The sequence below is a fragment of the Myotis daubentonii genome, chromosome 2 (assembly GCF_963259705.1).
Source record: "Myotis daubentonii chromosome 2, mMyoDau2.1, whole genome shotgun sequence".
NCBI classification, from domain to species: Eukaryota; Metazoa; Chordata; class Mammalia; order Chiroptera; family Vespertilionidae; genus Myotis; species Myotis daubentonii.
This window is the reverse complement of record NC_081841.1, coordinates 124,342,255-124,358,962: the sequence shown is the minus strand read 5'-3', so window position 1 is coordinate 124,358,962 and position 16,708 is coordinate 124,342,255. Positions and strand designations below refer to the sequence as shown.

Below are 16,708 nucleotides of genomic sequence, written 5' to 3'. Positions count from 1 at the left end.
CCTTCTGCTGTTAGGGTCAGTTTGCATATTACCCTTTTATTATATAGGATAGAGGCCTGGTGCATGGGTGGGTTCTGGCTGGTTTGCCCTGAAGGGTGTCCCAGATCAGGGTGGGGGTCCCGCTTGGGTGCCTGGCTAGCCTGGATGAGGGAATGATGGCTGTCTGCAGCTGGTCACACCCCCTTCAGGGTGGGGGTCCCCACTGGGGTGCCTGGCCAGTCTGGGTGAGGGGCTGAGGGCCGTTTTCAGGCTGGCGGGTGACTGAAGCTCCCAACCTCTTCTTTTTTTTTTTTTCTTTTTATTCTGGGATTTATTTACCTTCTATGGCTGTCACTGGAGCTGAGAGCCAGCTTTAGCTCTGAGGCTCAGCTTCAGCTCTGAGATCTCGGCTGCTGAAAGCAGGTATCTGCATTTGTTTGGCTTCTATAATTGAAACTCTGTTGCAACTCTAGCTCTGACAGCTGAAAGCAGGTTTCTTGGGTTTGTTTAGCTTCTATAATTGCAACATTGTTTCTTAGACTGCAGCTCAGAGGCCGGCAGCGGCAGGCGGGGAACCTTGGCTTCCTCCTTCACTGGAGCAAGCAAGCCTCCTATTCGCTTCAGCTGCCTGGCTGCCGGCCGCCATCTTGGTTGGCAGTTAATTTGCATATCTCGCTGATTAGCCAATGGGAAGGGTAGCGAAGTTATGGTTTATTACCATGTTTCTCTATTATTAGATAGGATAGGTTACTGAGGGGAAGGAAGGGAAGAATGAATAAAGAGATTGAGGAAGGAAGGTAAGAAGCTAGGAAGAAAAAGGAAACTCTTACAGTGACCAGTGTTCTTATCTTTTGTTAGTCCACACCTCTGCAGGAGAACAGCCTATTGCCCTCCATAAAAAATTAATACATAAAACTACTTCCATAAGTCCTTCCTTCTTTGTGTCATAAAATGAAGTGAAAGAAAGAGATCATAATAAAACTTTGATAACAAAGATTCTCGAATAACTCAAAGCATTTTCAGTAGCTTGATATGCCTGAGAAATATAGGCAGTCACTAGTAAGGATTTCAAATATCCCTCATAAAGTTTGAGAGGCCAAAAGGGTTATATTGGAAAGATCAGAACTTAATGAGACTCTCACATGGGACAGCAAGATGGCGTGCATTCACACCATCAATCACTTTCTTCTAAACATGCAAATAAGAATACCAGATAACAATTTTATTCACAAATAAAAAAGGTATTACAATACTATTCATATAAGAAAATTCCAGTATGCAAAACAATAATAATGAAATCTAAATTGAGTCAAGCTGACTACCTTAAGGCAATGATATATTTTTTCCTTTTTATGGTTTATATTTTTACTAGCATAGACAGTAAGTAGTGCTTAACCTAGGTAACAGCAACATTAACTTTATTTAAAGTAGAAATTTTATATTTGAAATATATATTCCATATATATAAAATTAGAAAACCCATGCCTTTATATGGTTGTCTTTCAAATCCTTGTCTCATTCTTGTCGATGACTGCTTGCAGCATTAAAAGTCACAATTATGCACTCCCAGCCATGTTATTACTTGAGTTTCCAGCTTCAGCACTCTAGCAGCTGAGTTTATTTGAGTGCTATAGGGTATTCCAACAATGTGAAATGCAAAATGGATTTTCCTCAAATGTTTACAAAGAATGTAGAATATAACACTGTATGTGTCTATAGTAGTGGGGTAAAATGTCTTCATCTTAATAAAAATAATTCAGGATTTTTCAAATGCAGTATCAAGTCAAATTGACTTTCAACTCTAAGTATTTATCTACTGATCAAAAGTGATGTTTCAGGATTTTTGGCCAATCTCATTCTCATCAATCTAGCTCTCATTCTCCAGCAAGTGTTTGTCTTTAAAATTAATGAGGGCTCATATGAAAAATATATTCAGGTTACAAAAATGAGTACAACCTTGGCTTACTTTGATCATCCCTCTTTCATAACAAAAATGATCAGATTGCAAACAATGGAACACGTATATGAATTTAAAAAGCATTTTCATAGACATCTTGTGGTCAAGTCCTAAATATTTCACCTGAGTTTCCTAAAGACAATTCTCATAAGAGTTGGTGAGTACCAAAGTTTAAGAACTATTGGTTTATGGTAAAAAAACAAAACAAAAAACACAACGCACAAACAAGAAGAAAGTAGAAATCAATCAATTATGACTGGGTGCTCACACAAAATTGTGAGTTGCCATGAGACACTCTAATTTCGTATTTCAGTTAAATGAACTGAGGTCATGAGAAGGACAAACCCAGGCAAGCTAACATGCACATATCAGAGCCTGAAACTATGGATAGAGAAACTGTTCCAGCCACAGAAAAGGGATCATTAGGTTTTACTAATGTCTTACAAAGAGAGAAACGTATGGAGTGATGTGAGAAGATAATAATGTCCAGATTTTTAATGTTCCAGTTTAAATGTTCAGTTTAGGTAAAAGACACTGATTTGGATGGGGTAATTCTGAAACAAAATATTTTAGTACATTCTAACACACTGATGTTGAAAGGTCTTTCTTTTTTAAAAAGTGCAAATGGGACAAAGCTAATGGAATCAGTTAAAAGGCCAGATCTGATCATGTAGGTTTAAGAAAGAAACAATAAATCCTGTTCAATTAACTCCTCTCCGGGCCATAAAAGATGAAGAGAAATGAGCCATCCCCAGTTCATGCCTGATCTGCATTTATTTCTGTCTTGGCTATAGAGATATTTCTAGTGTGTAAATACCAATGTGAGACGGGATGGGGTAAGTATCTGAAGAGAAGCTCCACACTTAAATCAGCATCGTCTGGCTAAGATGGGACATTATTGTCCTAACTAAGCTGGTGAGAGCAGAGGGAACACTAATGTCTTGGTCAAACTACATTGCAGCAGTGACAGGCTGTTCACTCAGAGGCTGCTGACAAACTGCTTTTTCTCCTGGTTATAATATGTAGTGTATCTCATAAGATTGTTCACTTGGTGACATGTTTCAGTAGTAAAGGGACCAGATATATTGTCATTTCTAAATTCCTTAGTATGATAGGCAAAACAAAACAAAAAAACAAAAAAACCAAGTTCATAGATACAGAAAACAGGTTGGTGGGTGAGGGGTGAGAGAAAGAAAAAAAAGATTATCTTAATAAATACTTTTCTATAAAAGAGAAATTCTGCATCTTCTGTCACAGGGACAGAGTAACAGATGCTGCCATACCAACTGATTTCCACAGAAATATGCAAGTCTCTAGAATGTGTGTGTTCAGTGGTTTTGGACTCAGGGTGATGGCGGCCTTTCCCCACCTTGTTTCCTGACGCAGTCCTCTCATGAGTAGCTCCAGCAGGTAGGTGTTTGTGAGCTGCTGGCTGAGATTAGAAGTGTTGATGCTTAAAAAGACTTGTTTTCCTCTAATTTCTAGTTAGGTCAATTGACTTCAACTAATAAACCCAAGATTTAGGCAGGCAGAATGAAGTCAATTCTAGCCTTCCCAGGTAAATTAGTTTAGATGACAAAAAAGTGACCTTCCTCAAATAGAAACATTCATTTTTGAACCCATTCTACATAAAAACTAAGGTAACTAATATAACATTGACTTTTAGTAGGATAATTGACTATGTGAAATTATTTTAAAAGAAAATATAGATGAAAACTTATACTTTGGGTCTTTAGTCTTGCGAAACCACATTCACCTTGAAAATACACACGACTGCATTTCTGGTTCTTGTTATTGGTCCGTAACCTCCCTGGCTGCCAACTCAGTGCATCAGTCTTTGAAGTCACACTTGTAGCACAGAAACTTCTTATTTAGGAAAGATGCAAAGCATCATGAATGCCTGCAGTCTTGTCCTGTTCTTCCTTGAGGTTTCAGCTTACAGCTGGTCTGGCTCAGAAGCAACTGGTTGAAAGGCTTAAAAAGCCATCAGTTTGATTCAGATTTATATTTCCCCCCAGAAGCCATGCAAGATCCAGACTGCTCTGTTCATAAGTGTAAGTGGAGGAGTGCGTGCCCCTTGGGTTCCATACGTGCACTTCTAATCCAGAAAGAATGGAGTCCTAAAAAGCTTCCTAAAACAGCAACAGAAGGAGAGTTTTAAAAAACATACCTTACAAATTAAAGCTGGGAAACTGTAATTGTAAAAAAAATCTATATATAAAACTTTTACTAGTAATACACATGAATTTAATCACATACAGACAAGAAGCTCATGTAATGGTGTTCATATATCCAAGTACCCATTACTTTTAGAATAAAATAAAGATTCTATAACAACTCACAGTCACTCAATATTTGCAAACAGTACTTAAAAAAATGATAATGTAACCCAAGCATGTCAAACTCGCTGCCCACGAGCCGCATGCAGCCCACAACGAATATTTTTGCAGCCCAGTCAATATAACGGTATGTAAGAAACGTTTTAATAAAAATTTTGTAACTTAATTTTTATAATATCCTGTTACACATAACTATTAATAACAAACTACAATGTTCACTAATGACTGATTACTATAATCGTGTTGCATTCATTTTCCTTACACACCTTATGTGCAGGCACACCATCTCTCTCCACTAATACTAGCAGCAAATATTTTAGCAGCCGGTTGCCATGTCATTAGTCTTATACTAACTTGTTTGGTGTGCACCACAGGAAATATTTCGCTTTCAGAGAACAAGAAAAATAGGTTTATTTGCATTATGCTTATTAATTTGTGCAGTTATTCAGTGTCTGGTAAGTTAATGTTCAAGAAAAAATACTAATTTTTATTAAAATGTTTTATTATTTTATGTTAACGATTACTCATTTATTTTAGTCCTTTGTACTCAGCATGTCTCTATCGAAATAAACCTACATTTCTATGAAAATTGAAACTTGTTTTTTTGCGGCCCACATAAATGTAAACCTTGTTTATTTGGCCCATGTTAGGTTTTGAGTTTGACATGCTTGATGTAACCCATAGCAAACAAAGTGTATTAAACAATTTTCAACCCCATTTAAACATAGAAAACCCATTTCTGTGTTGTACTCCTTTAAAGTAGGTAAAGATCTTAGGAGCCTTTTGACCCTTATTTAAAAGAACAAAGATGATTAATGAACAGTGCCATTCTTCATCTTTGAATTTAAAACTTACACTAAACTAATGGAGAAAATTTAGAAACAGTTTGGGAATGAGATTCCTCTTATAATGCTCTCCTTGGAATATTCACACTCTTTGTAGGGCTGATGTCCTCTGGAAAGTGGAGCCCTTAGATTTGTCCTTATCACAAGAGGGCAGTGACCTCACCTCATGAGGGGACTAGGCACTGGCCAAGTGTAAGTACTGTAAGTATATAAAATCTTCATTTTATGCACTGACTCTTCATTAACTTGTATACCACTAATTTGGCATTAGTGACATATTGGATACATTTTTGAAAAAAAATTCCCCCCTAGGCCTAAGGAGATTATCTGAAAATAGAAACTTCTTAAACACCCTCGAATATCAGAGATAGTTTAGTTAAATATGTCAATCAATAGACATAATAATAAGCACATTAACATTATTGTGGGAGGCACATTAGACTCATTTCGTCAATAAGGATATAGAGTTTTTAAAAAACTAGTATCCAAGTCATTTCATATCTTTCTTACCATTCCTCCCATTGTTTTATGCTGACACTTAAAATGTTGGTTAAAAAAACATCACCATAAAAAGCTTTTCCTGTAAGTAAAGAGGCTGGCCTCCTTCTCCCAAACATCATAGCAAATGCTGTCCCAAATATCTTAGGTCTGTTCCCTTCTGGGGAGGGAGAAAAATTATTAAATCATACAGACCTAAGAAGGCTCTGGCACCTATTGGCTTTATTCTGAACCATAACTCTCATCATCAGATTCTGGGTGGTCTTAAACCACCCACAAGAAAGCATTTGTGTTTGGAAACAAATGCTGCATGCATTAGAAATTTGAACTTAACACCATATAAAGACAAACATGCTGTTATGCATTTCACAATATACATGTGTAGCAAATCATATTGTACATCTTTAACTTATACAATGTTATATGTCAACTGTATCTCAATAAATCTTGGAAAAAGAGTGAATAGATGTTAACAAACTGAAAATAAAGTGAATGCCTAGGGAGGAATTTAAAGTTTTCTTTAAAATAAAATAAATTAATCCCTTAAAAAAAAAAAAGGTCTGTTATGGCTATTACTGCTCTTACACATCACCTAAATGGAAATCCAGTGCTTTCCTGAATTATGAATGAGCCCATGCCAAGGAGCCAAGCTGACTAAACATGACCTTGAGGAACTAAAAGTCCTATACTTTCTGCACAATAGTAAGCTGCTGAAATCAAATTTTTAAATAAGTATATTCACTACCTTGGAGAATTAACCTATTGAGGGAAGTCTGAATTGCTTTTTGGAATCTAATGGATTGGATTCCAGTTAAATATGTGGCTGACCCTTGAAATAAAGAGGATCAATTTCCCAAAGAGATACAGTTACCCCTATCTCCTATTTTCTTTTGAAGATTAAGCTTCATTCACCAAGTTTCCCACATTAAGTTAATGCATCCCATGAAGAAGTACTTTTCAGAATCTGGAAAATGTTATCTTTTAGAATGGGCTCAAAAGATTATTTGCTGTTCTTTGCCCTAGCTGGTTTGACTCAGTGGATAGAGCACTGGCCTGCAGACTGAAGAGTCCCAGGTTTGATTCTGGTCAAGGGCACAGGCCCTGGTTGTGAACTCGATCCCCAGTAAGGGGCGTGCAAGAGGCAGCCAATCAATGATTCCCATCACTGATGTTTCTATCTCTCTCTCCCTTTCTCTCTAAAATCAATAAAAATATATTTTAAAAAATACATTATTTGCTGTTTTTAATTTTAGGGTAAAAATGGAAATGATTCGTTTTTTGAATTCAGAATGTCTTATTTAGATTTACCAAAATTATGTAATAATTATAACACATCTTATAAAGCTAATAAGAACCTTTAATTAATAAATTACATTGTGTAACTTGAATGTAATGCTTCCTCATCATTTCATGTATAATTATAACTTTCCATAATAATTTGTGTTGAAAATAACTTTATGCAGATCATAATCACCTGGAGAACACTCTTTGAAAAGGAATTAATGTCATTTTATACCCACTTATATACTAAACTACATTTCTAAAATTTTACGTTAATGTAACTGATAATAGTGCCTATCAACCCTATGTCCACCTCACCAACAACATACACAGAAAAAGGTAGAGAATGAGTTGGTTTTTATATAACTTGGTATAAAAATGTTTCATTCCTTAGTATTTACATCACAAAATTGGGGACAAGCTACAAAATTAAGATGAGTGGTAATTCTATTTACTGATAATACTCTGAAATACCAGTAGTGAGCTGGTAGCACAGTCATTTTAGTTACTCAGACTTTTCCCTAATGATGTATGGGAAGATGTAATAGATATTTGTGATGGTAACACAAACAAGTTTGATATCAATGCCAATTGAATTGATATAAAAGAAACTTCAACATCTTGTACTGAAAATGGAATGCATTAAACTTTAAGAGTTCTATGACTTTATTTTGGAGTACCTGGCAAGGCATCCATTGGGATACTGAGATTAGTTATGAAGGGGGTGGAGGCCTCTCCATGCATCTCTAACCTATTGTAAGGCCAGTTACCTGCTCTGGACTGCTGGGAGTCCTCAACCCCAAAGGTTTATGGGCCACAGCCATCCTTGAGACCTACCCTCAGCTAAGCGAACTCTTTTTTCGTTGTTATTGTTAATCCTCACCCAAGGATATTTTTCCATTGATTTTTAGGGAGAGAGGAAAAGAGAGGAAAAGACAGAGAGAAACATCAATGTGAGAGAAACACATTGATTGGTTGCTCCTGCATGAGCCCTGAACAGGGCCCAGGCCGGGGAGGAGCCTGTAACCGAGGTACATGCCTTTGACCAGAATCAAACCTAGGACCCTTTCGTCCACAGGCCAACACTCTATCCACTGAGCCAAATTGGCTAGGGCTAAGCTAACTCTTAAGTCTTTTCTTATTATCATGAAAGTTATAAAAATTAGGGATGGCTCAAGAGAACAAGGTCAGTAAAAGTCTTTCCCAACTACAGAGGTATGCATTTTTTAAAAATTTATTTTATTCCATCATCATTTTTAAACTGTCTAATTTGTTTGTTTTTTTTCTTTCTCTTACTTAGATTTTCTTCATTTTCTTTTTTTGAGAAACAATTTATTTTTGCTCCAGAGCCAACAAATGTTTTTGTATAAAATTCCCTATAAATACCTATAGAATGTGCTTGAAGTTAAAAAAAAAAAAGTACTGCAGATTTAGATTAATATACAACCTAAAAGGAATACATCTCCATCTACACTTTGACATTAGCATGTTCCTGATCTGCGTAGACAAGGGTTCACTCAGGAGCACATGCAGCATGTCCCAGAGTGCTGCCTCAGTACTCAGGCCCCTGACTGGGCCAGGAGGGAGAGCAACGCTGGTCTTGTGGGGCCTGGGAGCCTCACTGTTCTGCGACTCTGCCCTTTCATACTCAAGGCTGGCATCATTCTTCCGGAAGAATGTATACCAACAATATATGTGCTACATTAGGGAAATATTAAACATTAAGTCAAACTCAGTAATGGCCACATCCTTGCCTGGAGGATAAAGCAGGGTCAGTGCCCAGGTGTCCCTGAGTGCTTCTCTGCCTCCGGTCTTGCAGCATGCCAGAGAGACCCATATGCCTGCAGTTGCCACCTTCCCAAACCTTACTTTAAACCCTTTTACCTAGGGTTTATGCGGTATTTAGTCTCAGATCACAACCGACAATTTCCAACCAAACTGGTCAGGCAGTCAGAGCAGAGAGGAAGGAAAAGCATAGCTTTAGGAGACCTAAATTCTCATGGACTTCACATTGAATGAAGTGCCTTTAAGTATTGGGCATAAGAATATTACAGGGAAGAACAAAGGTGAGAAACTGTTTGCAAGATTCTCCTATAACTAACTCTTCTCTCTCAAGCAGGAATGGAGCCAGGAGGCACTGTGCTAAGTAGCACTGACTCTTAAACAACACGGGTTTGAATTGTGCAGGCTCACGTATATGTGAATTTTTTTCAATATGTATGTATAGTACTGTAAGTATATTTTCTCTTCCTTGGGATTTTCTTAATAACATTTTCTTTTCTCTCATTTTATTGTACATAATCCCTATTATACAAAATATATATTAACCTATGTTTTATATTATCGATAAGACTTCCAGTCAATACAGAGGTAGGCAAAAGTAGGTTTACAGTTGTTAGTATGGGAAAGTTAATTCTTGCATTATTATTTATTAATTATTGTGTTATTTTCTTTACAAACAACTGTAAACCTATTGTTACCCATCCCTGTGATAAGCTATATTAGTAGTTAATATTTTGGAGAGTCTGAGGTTACACTTGGATTTTCTACTGTGCAGGGAGTTGTAGCCCTAACTCCCACATTGTTCAAGAGTCAACTGTAGCCCTAACTGGTTTGGCTCAGTGGATAGAGCATTGGTCTGCAGACTGAGGGGCCCAGGGTTTGATTCTGGTCAAGGGCATGTACCTAGGTTGCGGGCACATCCCCAGTGGGGGGTGTGCAGGAGGCACCTGACCGATGTTTCTCTCTCACCGATGTTTCTGACTCTCTATCCCTCTCCCTTCCTCTCTGTAAAAAATCAATAAAATATGTATTTTTTTAAAAATAGTCAACTGTAGTTGGATTTAAAAAGAAGAATAAAAAATGTAGCTGCCCTTTATGGCCTTATACATTAGCTGTGAGTTTAAAAGAAAACTCTTAGAATTTAATTTAAAATACAGTATATTCTTCTATACACCAATAAGGATTTATCCGAAAGAGAAACTAAAAAAAACCCACAATCTCATTCACCATTGCAACAAAGAATTAAGATACTTAGGAATAAATTTAACCAAGGAGGTAAAAGACCTGTACTTAGAAAACTATAGGATGTTGAAAAAAGAGATAGTAGAAGATATAAACAAGTGGAAGAATATACTGTGTTCATGGATTGGTAGAATTAAAATCATTAAAATGGCCATACTAACCAAAGCAATCTACAGATTCAATGAAATCCTTATTAAAATACCAATGGCATATTTCACAGATTTAGAACAAATATTCCAAAATTCATATGAAACCAAAAAAGACCCCAAATAGCTGCAGCAATCTTAAAAAAAGAACAAAGTTGGAGAGATCACAATACCAGTTATCAAGCTATACTACAAAGCCACTATAATCAAAACAGCATGGTACTGCACAAGAACAGACCTATAGACCAATAGAACAGAATAGAGAACCTGGAAACCAACCGAAGCCATTATGCTCAATAATATTTGGCAGTGAAGGCAAGAGCATACAATGGAGTAAAGACAGTCTCTTCAATAAATGGTGTTGGGAAAATTGGACAGATACTTGCAAAAAAGTGAAATTAGGCACCAACTTACACCAAACACAAAAATAAACTCAAAATGGATAAAAGACTTAAATGTAAGTCTTGAAACCATAAAAATCCTACAAGAAAATAGAGGCAGCAAAATATCAGACATCTTATGTAGTAGAATTTTCACAGATACAATGCCTAGGGCAAGAGAAACAAACAAACAAAATAAACAAATGGGACTACATCAAACTAAAAAGCTTCTGCACAGCAAAAGAAATCAGTATCAAAATGAAAAGGAAACCCACTGTACGGGAGAACATATTTGCTAATGATACATCTGATAAAGGGATATTTTCCAAAATATATAAAGTACTCATACAACTCACCAAAAAGGAAGACAAACCAATTAAAAAATGGGCAGAGGACCTAAACAGACACTTCTCCAAAGTGAACATACAGATGGCCAAGAGACATATGAAAAAATGCTCAACATCACAAATTATTAGAGAGATGCAAATTAAAACCACAGTGAGGTACCACCTCACAGCTGCCAGAATGGCTACAATCAATAAATCAACAAACAAGAAGTGTTGGCAATGATGTAGAAAAAAAGAAACCTTAGTATACCACTGGTGGGAATGCAGACTGGTACAGCCACTATGGAAAACAGTGTGGAGTTTCCTTAAAAAATTAAAAGAATGGAACTCCCATTTGACCCAGTGGTCCCACTTCTAGGAATATATCCTAAGAAGCCAGAAGCACCAATCAGAAAGAATATATGCACCCCTATGTTGATAGCAGTGCTAAAAAACTGTCATACATTTACACAAATGGAATACTATACAGCTGTAAAAAAGGAGGATCTCTTACCATTTGAGATAGCATGGAGGAACCTCAAGAGTATTATGCTAAATGAAATAAGCCAGTCAGAAAAAGAAAAGTATCACATGATCTCACTCATATATGGAATGGAATGAACACAATAAACTGATTAATGAAAAACATCCAGAGACATTGAAGCATGCCACAGAATGAGGTATTTGAGAGGGAAGGGGGGAGGGCTGGAAGAGAATAACCAAAGAATTGTTATGCATATATGCATAGCCCATGGACAAACAATAGTGTGGGGAAGATCTGGGGAGAGGCTGGAACAAGGTAAAGGGGGTCAATGGGGGGTGGAGAAAGGGAACATCTGTAATACTTTCAACAATAAAGATATATTTGAAAAAAATTAAAAAGTATATATTCTTCTTTAACACACAAGAAGTTATGAAAGATGGCAAATCTTCTCATCAGGTTCCCCCACATATTGTGGTAGGAACAGAATTCATTCCGTATGGTCTTCCAAAAGTCAATGCTTTGTCCACAGTAAAATCAGTCATTGCCTTACCTGGAGGGACGTCTGAGTTTGAGTGGTTTGGTTAATGATATCCCCACTCGTTTGACCTAGCTGGCTTCTAGTAATTAGTGCATCCTGAGTTCGCACTGGTTCTATCAGTGAATTGTATCTAAACAAATCAGTAGTTTCTGTAACGTTTTCAGAAGGAGCTTGAATTGGAACAGCGCCACCAACCAAATCCTGACTATTGTTTGAATCCAAAGATTCATTTTCTGGATTGAGAGAATAAATATCTTCTCCAGTGAGTTCAGGATAAGAGTCACAAAAGGAGATATCATCACCATAAATGGGATTTTGCACCAGAGGCCAGGCATCCGAAAACTCGCCACAGATGAACTGAGAAAGGGACCCGAAGAAAGACGGCATGGTCTCTCCCACCGGACCTGCATTTCTGAACACATGTTCAAAAGACTTTTAAGTGTTCTATAGGGAGAAAAACCACGACTACAAAGCAACATTCCAACAATACTTTCAAGCTTTCTAGATGAAATAGCAATTTATTGTCAGAATTCCAGTTGTTATAAACTCGCTTTAATACAATAAGCTTAATTCCTCCAATTACTTTAAAATTGAATATACTTCGTTTTAATCAATGTAGTTATACTTAATACAATGTCTAAAACATGCAGTTTCCTGGGTCTTAACTGAGTTTGAAGGCTGTTCTAAAATTCTATGAGTACATGACATGTTAAAAATTACTTGCAGATGGTAGAAGTGTCACAAATAATGAGTATAAGACAAAAATAAAATTGAGGGGCCCTAGATGGTTTGGCTCAGTGGATAGAGTGTCAGCCTGTGGACTGAAAGGTCCCAGGTTCGATTCCAGTCAAAAGCACATGCCAGGAGTTGCGGGCTCAATCCCCAGTAGGGGGCGTGCAGGAGGCAGCTGATCAATGGTTCTCTCTTATCATTGATGTTTCTATCTCTCCCTCTCCCTTCCTCTCTGAAATCAATAAAAATATATTTAAAAAAATAAAATAAAATTGAGGGTAAAGTATAAAAAATGTTGTATTGGATATTAGTAACCCTGAGAGACTTACCTAATTCGTGCCAAACACATGCCCCCTCCAATGACCAGAATGGCATTAATGATATTAAAAAGTGATGCCCTCATGAAACATTTTTAAATGTTTCACATGAAAATTGGTAAATGAATGTAATGCATATTTGCACAAGGATTATGAAATTATATTGCTTAAAAAATACCCAGTTACCTCTCCTGAAGTGTGGCCTGGGAATGCACCCTGCAACCAAGAGTCACCTGGTCGATGCTGCAGGAGTCATCACAGCACAAGGATGGGATCAAGTGAACAGGCCCTAGGAAAGACAGCAGAGGTATGAAGCATAATGCTTTTCCTGGGAATGTTCTCTTTAATACCAGTACAGCATCATTCTTGAAACTTGAACTATTCCCCTTTGGGTAACTTTTTGGGGAACGAGAATATGAGTCTTAATCTTTTTCTCTGTTTTTATCTTTTAAAAAAAATGGTGAACCATTTATATTATATACCTAGAGTAGTCAAATTCATAGAGACAAAGTAGAATGGTGGTTGCCAGTGGCTGGGGGAGGGGGAATGGGAAGTTAGTGTATGATGGATACAGTTTCAGTTTGGAAAAATGGGAAAGTTCTGGAAATGGATAGGTGGTGATGGTTGCACAATAATGTGAATGTACTTAATCCACCGAAGTGTACACTTAAATTTATTGAAGAAAAGGCAGAGGCACCAAGTACAGAGCCCAACCCAGCAGGCTGCAAATTTTGGCTCCTCGCATCCGGGAGGGACGCACTCAGGGGGCGGAGTTGGGTTCAGGGCAGGCCGGGGCCAGCCGGGCTGGGCTGGCGATGTGAAACCACTGTACCAACAGGCGCACAAGCACGCCCACTGGTTCCAGTCTCGCGTGGGACGCTGGGGGACGGCAGACGGGCAGTCTGTGCACTTGGTGGAGGGCGAAGTCCGAGCAGGCGTACTGGATGTTCAGCCACCAGGAAAGCCTGGAGATTTTGTCTGGTGGGGAGCCGCCCGGCTGTGGACAGAGTGCCAAACTTCGTGTTTCCCCGGTGAGGCTGGGACGGCCCCAATAAGGTTGGGGTGGCCCCGGTGCGGCCAAAACGGCCCCAGTGAGGCCGGGACGGCCCCGGTGAGGTTGGGATGCCCCCAGAAAGGTTGAGACGGCCCCGGTGAGGTTGAGACTGCCCTGGTGAGGTCGGGACGGCCCCAGTGAGGTTGAAATGGCCCCAGTGAGGTCGGGATGGCCCCGGTGAGGTTGAAACGGCCCCGGTGAGGTTGGGATGGCCCCGGTGAGGTTGAAACGGCCCAGATGAAGTCGGAATGGCCCCAGGGAGGTTGAGATGGCCCCAGTGAGATTGAAACAGCTCCAGTGATGCCGAGAGGGCCCCGGTAAGGTTGAAACGGCCCTCGTGAGGCCAAAACGGCCCTGGTGAGGTTGGGACGGCCCCGGTGAGGCCTAAATGACCCTGGCGATGTACGGCACCGGCAAGGTCGAGACAGCCCTGGTGATGTCGGGACAGCCCCAGTGAGGTGGAAATGGCCCCAGTGAGGTGGAAACGGCCCTGATGAGGACGAAACGGCCCCAGTGAGGTTGGGACGGCTCCAGTGAGGTTGGGACAGATAATGGGGACCAGTATAGACTGGTGAACAGGGGTAGATGCAGAGGCAGAGCAGCATTGAACAGACTGTCAAACCACAGTGGGAAGCCTGGGGAGGGTTTGGGGGGGGAGTTGAGAGATCAACTGAAGGACTTATATGCATGCATATAAGAATAACCAATGGACACAAGACACTAAGGGGTAGGGGCCGGGGCAATGACAAGAGGGGGGGGAGGAGACATATGTAATACTCTTTGTAATACTTCAAGAAATAAAAATTATTTTTTTAAAAAAAGAGAGATTAGTTAAATTTTAAAAAAATCTTCCTTAGCCCTATAAACTAGAAATAAACACTGTCAATATTTGGTGAACAGCTAGACTTTTCTCTCTATATATACACATATAATTCTAATTTTATAAAACCATAAACATACTAAAGCATACAGGCAAATACAAAGACACACATATATATAGAGAAAAAGACTTGAAGTAATTATATATTTACATGTACATATATGTTTATGTATATTCAAACTTAACATGAGGATTATCTCTTTACTTTTATAAACAGGAGAATAATATGAAACTAATATTTCCCTTTTGAAAATATATTGAGATACAATTGCAAACCAGTGTTAAGCAGGACAGACACCCAACATACTTTCACCTGAATCTCTCTCAAACAGGCCACACCTTGTGCTGTCTGAATGCGTGTTATTATGACCATGAAGAACTCACTTGGATTCACTACCAATTAACTCAACAAACATGTGTCATGCTCACTGTGGAATTTCTCAAAATTATTTAAAAGCAAAAGGCACTCCCATTCCTTATAGAAATGGCTGGTTCTAGGACTCAATCAGGGAAAGTATAAGATGAGCATGAAACAGCCTGAAGGGATTTCCACTTGTCAAATCTAGGAAAATTTGAGCATCAAAATAAATGATTACAAAGGATTGTAACCCATTGAATGGGGTCCATTAGTCCACACTAATTAAAGTAAATAAATGGGAAGAAGGGAAGTTCTTTCTGACCATAGGATGCCAACTAATAAATTTAGAAAGAATGATGCAATTAAAAAACCAGCAATTGTTAACCATTATACTAATGACTGACTCAGGTAAGAATCATCAGAGAATGCTAAACTACTGGGCCAAAGTTTGAATTCAATAGGATGTTTACATAATCTCAAATAACCTCCTACGAAGTTTCATTAATTACCAAAAACAATGATCATTTTGTAGCAGAGAAAGCTTGCAGACACCACCTTAACAAAGTGACCCTAGTTAATCTGACCGAAATGAGACAGATGTACCTCCTGATATGGGGCACTGAGAAATACACAACATCACCTCTGTGGTATTTCTGAATCCGATCATAAAAAAAAAATGAGAAAACCCAAACTGAGGGTCATTCTACAAAATTATTGGCCTGCTTTTGTCAAAAATATTGTCATAAAACACAGAGGAAGATTAAAGAATTATTCCAGATTAAATGAGAGAAAAGAGACAGGAGAAGTAAATAAGTGTTATCTGGGATTTTCTTTTGCTACATAGGACATTATTGAGACAATTAGGAAAATCTGAATATATTCTGTAGATTATTTAATAGCAATAGATTTAATGTTACTTTCCTGATTTAATAAGCATGCTTTATGTAAGAGAATGTTCTTGTTCTTAGAAAACAAACACCAAAGTAATAAAGGGTAAAGGGACATTATATCTGCAAATGATTTTTAAATGGCAAGTGGAAAAAAAAAGTGTATATATATGTGTATATATACACATGCAAAAATGTGTGTGTATATGCAAAATATACAAAACAGCCCTGACCGGATTGGCTCAGTGGATAGAGCATCGGCCTTTGGACTGGAAGGTCCCAGGTTCGATTCTGGTCAAGGGCATGTACCTTGGTTGTGGGCACATCCCCAGTAGGGGGTGTGCAGGAGGCAGCTGATCGATGTTTCTGACTCTCTATCCCTCTCCCTTCCTCTCTGTTAAAAAAAATCAATAAAATATATTTTTAAAAAATATACAAAACATGTATGAATATCCTATACTAATAAAAGAGAAAAATGGTAATTGGCGTACGACCAATACCTTTTTCATTGGCTAATCAGTGAGATATGCACATTAACTGTCAGCCAAGATGGCGGCTGGCAGCCAGGCAGCTGAGAATAGGAGGCTTGGTTGCCCCAGCGATGGAGAAAGTCAAGGATCCCCGCAGCTGCGGGGCTCTGAGCTCCTGAAGCAACAACTCCAAAAGATACAATGTTTCAATTA

General features: G+C 38.4%; 1 protein-coding gene across 4 annotated transcripts in view; it reads right to left on the bottom strand.

Moving 5' to 3' along the window:
• Nucleotides 1-1,151: 1,151 nt before the first annotated feature.
• The window catches only part of TNFRSF19 (TNF receptor superfamily member 19), a 112,665-nt gene continuing 97,108 nt past the window's right edge, over nucleotides 1,152-16,708 (bottom strand). For 3 of the 4 annotated variants that reach the window (XM_059684457.1, XM_059684455.1, XM_059684454.1), the window contains 3 exons: nucleotides 13,033-13,135; nucleotides 11,810-12,209; nucleotides 1,158-4,068 (listed from right to left, as the gene is read on the bottom strand). In XM_059684457.1, the coding sequence (XP_059540440.1) occupies nucleotides 4,057-4,068; nucleotides 11,810-12,209; nucleotides 13,033-13,135 (515 nt within the window). In that variant the 3' untranslated portion in view covers nucleotides 1,158-4,056. Of the gene's footprint in view, nucleotides 4,069-11,809; nucleotides 12,210-13,032; nucleotides 13,136-16,708 lie in introns of all 4 variants that reach the window. The other variant, XM_059684458.1, reaches the window with a different exon arrangement.